Source organism: Callorhinus ursinus, unplaced genomic scaffold (assembly GCF_003265705.2).
Source record: "Callorhinus ursinus isolate GAN/ISIS: 27379988/994484 unplaced genomic scaffold, GSC_fseal_2.0 scaffold108, whole genome shotgun sequence".
Lineage (NCBI taxonomy): Eukaryota > Metazoa > Chordata > Mammalia > Carnivora > Otariidae > Callorhinus > Callorhinus ursinus.
The window spans coordinates 553268-560146 of record NW_027397170.1 but is presented as its reverse complement, the minus strand read 5'-3'; the positions used below and the strand labels follow the sequence as shown (position 1 = coordinate 560146).

Genomic DNA, 6879 nt, shown 5'->3' with positions numbered 1-6879 from the left:
AGAAATACAGTTTGACTCAAACGGAGGAGTGACGTGGAGGGCTGTGTGGAAGCGCGTTCAGAGGAGGCCTTGAAGGTGAAGGTGCCAGGTGAAGGCATGTGGTTTTAACCTGCAGGCAACAAGGGGACAAGGCCTGTGTGTCAGCCACGGAAGAACTGCTAGATAAAACGCAGGTCTCAGGAAGTGATGCGTGGGTACAGCTAGAGGCAGGGAGAGCCAAGACCTGACCTGTGAGTGGAAATAGGATGATGGGAGGTAGGGAGAGGCTCAGACTGTAGGGTAAGTGGAAAGTGAGCAGGAGAAAGTCTTGGAGGACTCCAATGGTTAGAAGCAGGAGGCCCGAAAAGTGATGGTACCTTTCAGAGGGGCCCTCGAGTCTGGGGAAGAGCGGATAGTCGGTATTCGTATTATTGTGGATACCCGGCACTGTCCTGAGATCTTTGCCTGGACTTCGGCCTGTCCTCTACACTTCTGCCGTCTCAGGAAGGGGCTACTGTTATGCACACTGGACGGAAGAGACCTGGCTGGGAGAGGTGAAGTGCCTTGCCCAAAGTCCAGCAGCTGCGGGGTACAGTTCCGAAGGCCAGGTCAGTCTGACTCCGGAGCCCATGTTCTTGGTCAGCAGCATAGTATCTGAGGCCCTGCTTGATCTGACTGCTGCCATTTGGTCTGGCTTCCCCTTAGCCACTCTTCCCCTAGCAATACTCTGTGTTCTGTGGCTTTGAGCTTCCTCCTGCCTGCCTCAGGACCCTCCCACAGACTGTGTTGCCCAATGCCCAGTGAAATACTCCTGGAGTATAATTCTCATAGCACTGTGTCCTGTACATGTCCTTTGTGACACTTCCCACAATTACCATTCTTAGCTATGTCACTTTTTGTTTTACGTCTGCAGGGAGAGGACCCTTGTATCTGGTCCCCAAGGCTAGCAGCCGCTGATGGGTCTGGGGTTGACCTGTGCTTGTTGAGATGATTTAAGAATAGACCTATCCCCTCAGAACCCAACGTCTGGGAGCTTTTTGGCATTTTGGGCCACTGCCTTCCTCTTTGGGGCAAAAAAGCTGACAGTCTAGGTCTGCCTCTTAGCCTCGGTCCTGGGAGCTCACCCACCAGCAGCCCCGGAAAAAGGCTGGTGTGCAGCCCCCACCCCGCTCATCCATAGGCCCATGGGCCCCAGCCGCTCAGCCTTCCCTGGGAACTCACTATTCCTTGGCGATCTCCAAGTCCTTTCTGTGGCTCTGCAGGGCTGCGACCATCTGCCCCAGCTCAATCTGGGCATTCCCTATGCAGCTGTACAAGTTTCCGACCAGCTCGTCCTTGTTGGGCACCTCCTCTTTGTTCCATTCCAGCACTTTCTTCAGCACTTTCTCAGCTTTCTGAAGGCTGCCATCAGCACTGCCACTGGTCAGCACTAGGAAGGGAAATGGGGGACAGGGAGGTGGGAGCAGTCTCCTCAGGCTGATGGGAGAACCTACCTCCCCCCAGATACGCTCCACAGGCCTGCAATCTCGGGCCCCTCTGGTGCTCTCCCACCACCTGGCCAAGGCCTTGCCCTTCCGAGAACACCACCCACACATGTCGATGTCCTCGAGGCTCTTGAGGATGTAATGGGCCGTCTGTGAGGGACGGCGCTTGTGGTCCCTTAGCCATTTCTCTTGCATCAGCTTCCGGTCCCGCTCCCTGGCATAGATGGGCTTCTGCTGCCTCCAGAAGTTACTGCGGGTGTCCAGGTAGTTGATGCCTGTCATGATGAGGTCCTCCACAGTCAGGCCATGCTTGATGGTGCCTTTGATCAGGTCTGGGAAGAATGGTGTGAGGAGAAACCGACTAGAACCGGCGTCTAAGGGAGCCACCTCCTCTTAGCTGGGGATTCCTGCTGTGGGGTCCCCTAAGGGGAGCTCTGCTTTGAGCTGGGAAAAGCAAGAGCACATAGGTAGCAGGGTGGCTCTATGTGGACCCAGGTGAGGCCAGAGCCCCTCTTTCAGACACTGCCATGGTGTAAAACTTCATGCACAGGCCTCTTATGGCAAAGATACAAGGAACTAGCCGAGGGGGCCACTGGCAGATAGCTGCCTGAAAGGACTGCAACCCTCGGGCCCCCTGATTTCAGGTTGTGTCTGCTGAGAAGACTGAGTGTGAATGCACAGCTTGGTCCCGGTTGCCAGTGCCAAGGGAATCCCCAGGTGCCAAGTGGGCCAGGGCCAGCAGGGAGCTGGAAGAGTGTGCCCAAGCTTTGCCCGCCTGCCTGACCAGAGGTTAGAGCTGGTAGCAAAACTGCAAGGCCTTGTGGGGTAATTTTCAGGCCACCCCTTCCTCCACAGAAGCTCCTCTGGAGGGAAGTGTTCAGGCCCCAGACAGAGAAGTGCCAGCAGGGAAGCTGCTCCTGAGACACAGACCTGCAGGGAGTCCTGCAGATAACCTCAGGAAGGCAGTTCTGGAGAATAGGCATTTGATTCAAGGATGAATCCTGCTTAGGCTTATCAGCTAATGGCAATACTCCCACCCTCCCATTTCATTTCAGGCTCTGCCCTACTTCTTGCCACTGCCAGCACAGTATAGTGGAAAGAGCGTTAGACTGGAGGTTAGTAGGCTGGCCTCTGGGGTCGACTTCACCACGAACTTGCTTGTCATCTTGGACAAGTTGCTCCCCATTCAAGGTCTCTCTTTCCTTATCTATAAAAGGAGGCATTAGACCAGATATTTCAGAACATTCTTGTACTAGTATCATAGGATTCCCCTTCTAGCATGTCCCAGTTGGATTCCTTTGCCCTTTCTACAAATTGAAAGCTCAGGGGATGCTCCTCCAGGGACCTAGGTGATAAAAGAACCCTAATCTCTAGGGTTTCCTCCCAGGGGTACCATAGTGCTAAGGGCACTGGTTCTGAAATTGGACATCCTAGATTCAAACCCAAGAGCCATGTCACTGTTTACTGATGTGTAACCTTTGGTAAGTTACTTAATCTTTCTGCACTTGAGTTTTCTCATCTGTAAATGAGAATACTAGGAAATCCTGTCCATAGGCTAATGTTGCATGACAGGCTCTGTCTCCAGCTCATGTATTCCAGCACCTGTCCCAGATTTCCTTTGCCACAAGTTCCCTTTGCAAACAAAGTATCTGAAACCTTCATCCAATAGGAGCTTCTCCAGATACTCCTTGTCCACGTAGAGCTCGCCCAGGAGCTGGCGGACAATCTTCTCACTCTTGAGCGAGCCCTTCCGCTTGGACTCTCTCTTGGGGTGATGTAAGAGTTGTCTCATGGGATGAGGCTTCTGCTGGGCTTTCATACTCTGGGAAGATGGAGCAATACCCAATAGAGCCTCAACAAGGAGCACAGAGTACCCAGACATGGCCCCAGAGTCTGTGATCCCAGACATCTCCTCCAAGACCTCTCTGTGGGTCAAGAACCATGGAGTGTGTCTGGTCTGGGAACAGCTAGATTCCCAAGACCCCTCTGGGGCTGGGGCAGAATCCCACGGCTGCCCATGATGGGCAGGAGCTGACTGTCCCCAGGTTAGAGGGCCACTGAGACCTCAGGCACATGTGGGCACTTCCTTGGGAGGGAATGTGATATCAGAACCAAGGCCCTTACCTCAGCTTGCTTGTTTAAGAAGGAGAGGTCCCCTTTGTTCTCTAGCTTAATTGAAGAAGGACCTGCAAGAAAAGAGGCTGGGGCTCAGGTGTGCCAGGCCCTCAAGCATGACCTATCACATATTTTTATGTAGAAATCACTGCCTTTGGCAGGGGGTGGTAGAGGTTATGGCAAAGCTGTCTCTGAGCCAGTCCAGCAGGTTGATGGTACAGGATATTTGGAATAACACTCTCCTATAGGTAGGCAGCCCCTGATATCCCAAGGCCATGGCAGCCAGATTTCCAAAGGCAGTCCCTGGCACTGGGAGAGCTCTCCATTCCCAGCCATTTCCACACTCTGCTACCCACAGGGCAAACTCTTGCTCTCCTCCCTTCTCCCCCTGCCACTAAGCCAATGGGTAAGGCCAGTCCTTGGTGCATTCCCAGTAAGAGAGGAAGCCAGGAACTAGGGAAGGCTAGGCTCAGGACCTCATTCTATCCCATGAAACCAGGCCAAAGACAGGCCTAATGTGAATAGCCTTTGCATCTGACTTAGAGGAGAACCAGAAGTTGCAGAGCTGAGCACAATGGATCAGGGGCTGGTCCTCTGGATAGACAGATTAGTTCCTGATTTTCAACAAAATCAGCAGCAACCAAATCCAAGCATGACACTCCCCGCAGGCCTGGTGGTAGCTGCTCACTCATCGCACCTCCAAGCCCAAGGATTCCAAGAGCCTCCTAGGATAAGGGCATAGGTCCAATGGTCACTCACTTCCCACTGAGTTGTTGATGGCTTCCTGAGCTTTCTGAATTCCAACTTTGAATTCTCGGTCAGGCCGCAGCTTGTAGCCTCGATGATAGAACACCAGGGCAAACTCAAAGTCTCCCATGGTGTACAGGGTCTCAGCCTTTTGTAAAATTCCCTGAAATGAGAGGAAGTCAAATTGAGGTGGCAGACAAGGCCTTACAGGACTTAGGTGTGGTGGAGCAGAGGGTCCTGGGTTGAGGATCAAGGTCGGGATACAGGTGCAGGTAGCTAGGTAAGTGACCTAGGGAGAGAAAAGGCATCAAACCCTAGGCAGTCTGGCTGGTTCTTCAGCTTCTCATCAGAGGCTGCGACAGGCAATGGCAGTGGTGAAAGCCAGATTGAGTCACCTTGCAGAAAGTCGGGTCACTCTGGAGTGAAGCCTCAGCATCCTTCAGGGACTTCTCCAGCTCTCCCATCTTCAGGAAGCACTTGGATCGGGCAACCAGGCAGTTCTTATCTCCATTCTGAAGGTGAAGAGCCTAAGAAAAGAACCACCCAGGTTGACAGGCACCAGGCAACACAAGGTAGAAGCCTGACCAGAAAGAGCATCCCAAACCGTCCTGCCAGCATTTCAAGGGGACTCCTCAGGCCAGCAAACAGGTCTCTGGATCTTTTCAAACCAAAAGCAGCACAACATCGATCTTTGCTCAGTCCACTTATAGGCTGCACGTAGCTCATCTCGAACAAGGTCAAATCACTAGCTATTGTGAAATCCATTGGTGGAAATGTGTGAATATACCATTCTGTGGATATACTGAATTTCCCCCACATGTCTGGGATTCCTCCAGTCTGCTCAGGCAATAGAAGCTTAAGATTTTTAGTGCATACCAAATTCAACCACAAACCTCAAATGGCTGTACAACACTCAAAATACATTTCAGAGGCTAAGCATTCTGAAGGCTAACGAAATAGGTTTTAGGACATCTGCAACTTGAGTCATCCATTCCCCTAGCTCTCTCTTTTTACAGAGCTTATTGAGAACAAATGAACAAATCACTATTTCAGGAGATCAAGATGAAAATGCTAGCAAAACTGAAACTGCGATTTGGGCAATAAAGTGGGAACGGAACATTTCTCCTGCTCCCCGTGTCCTTTCTTCTGTTTGAAATCATCATTGGAGGGGCACCGGGGTGGCTCAATCAGTTAGGCGTCTGCCTCTTGATTTCAGCTCAGGTTATGATCTCGGGGTTGAGAGATCAAGCCCCAGGTAGAGCTCTGCCCTTAGCAGGAGTCTGCTTCTCTCCTCCCTCTCCCTCTGCCCCTCTACCGCCCACATGCACGTGTGCACTCTCTCTCTCTCCCTCAAAATAAGTAAGATAAATAACTCTTTAAAAGAAGAAAAGAGGGGCGCCTGGGTAGCTCAGTCGTTAAGTGTCTGCCTTCGGCTCAGGTCACGACCCCAGGGTCTTGGGATCGAGCCCTGCACTGGGCTCCCTGCTCGGCGGGAAGCCTGCTTCTCCCTCTCCCACTCCCCCTGCTTGTGTTCCCTCTCTCGCTGTGTCTCTCTCTGTCAAATAAATAAATAAAATTAAAAAAAAAAAGAACATCTACTAGCTTACTTGTGAGGGAGTATGTATGGTGGTTAGCACCTCAGCACTGGAATCTGAGTGCCTGGGTTTGAAAACCTTCTCTTGCCAGTTCAGTGATCTCCGCCATGTACTCAAACTTCTATATCAGTTTCCTCATCTATAAAATGGAGTAATAACAGAACCTCCCTCATAGGGTTGTACTGCACTTAGCAGCAGTGTGCCTAATATCCTAAAACAGCACCCAATCTCCATAGGGTGGGGTTAAGCAATTGGTACTAAGATTATATAGAATAATGTTATTTACTGGCCATCTTCTGTGAGCAACTGTGTGCTTGAGATTTCACCACTTGGGCATGCAGCCTCCAAGCCCATTTCCCAGCCAATGATGGGAAATTAAGGCTGCTCTGTGGGAAGAGGCCAATCACATTTCAGTAAAAAAAGAAGTCACTGTTAATGCAGAGAACGGTTACTAACAAGCACAAGGCAAGTGGGAAATGGTATAAAATGGCGAGGCAGTGACAGAAGTTGACAGTAGTGCGTCCATCAGGAACAAATGAATAACAGACACAATAGGGTCCTCCAGGCACCACGGGGACCTCAGTGTTATCAGCAATCAGAAGTGGTGATGGGTGACTGGTAGGTTCAGAGCCCAACTCACGTTGCTGAAGCTATGGGCGGCTTTAGAGAACTCTCCGCACAGATACAGCCGCTCGCCCTCCGCCATGTAAGAGGGAAAGGTCCTTCGCAAGCTGTCAGCTTCTGGGTCCGACATGGTAGCCGGATTCGGTGACGCTGAAGCAGAAAAAGGGAGGAAAAGAAGCCGGAGAACCTCGGTCTGGCTTGTGGAAGCCCTGTCTCTTAGCAACCAGGAAGCGTAGAGTTGCTTCCGGCCCCTCCCCTCGCTCCCTCGGGGCGGGAGTGCGCGGTACATCCGCCGCCAGCGTGCGCATGCGCCGGCCCAGCAGCGCGTGGGCGAG

At 51.9% G+C, this 6879-nt stretch overlaps 1 protein-coding gene across 1 annotated transcript in view; it reads right to left on the bottom strand.

Annotated features, from left to right (window-relative positions):
* The window catches only part of ODAD4 (outer dynein arm docking complex subunit 4), a 19622-nt gene extending 12859 nt beyond the window's left edge, over positions 1 to 6763 (bottom strand). The window contains 7 exon segments of the mRNA XM_073889521.1: positions 1201 to 1408; positions 1571 to 1795; positions 3120 to 3285; positions 3588 to 3649; positions 4338 to 4488; positions 4721 to 4852; positions 6561 to 6763. Of these exon segments, the coding sequence (XP_073745622.1) occupies positions 1201 to 1408; positions 1571 to 1795; positions 3120 to 3285; positions 3588 to 3649; positions 4338 to 4488; positions 4721 to 4852; positions 6561 to 6674 (1058 nt within the window). The 5' untranslated portion in view covers positions 6675 to 6763.
* Positions 6764 to 6879: the final 116 nt, after the last annotated feature.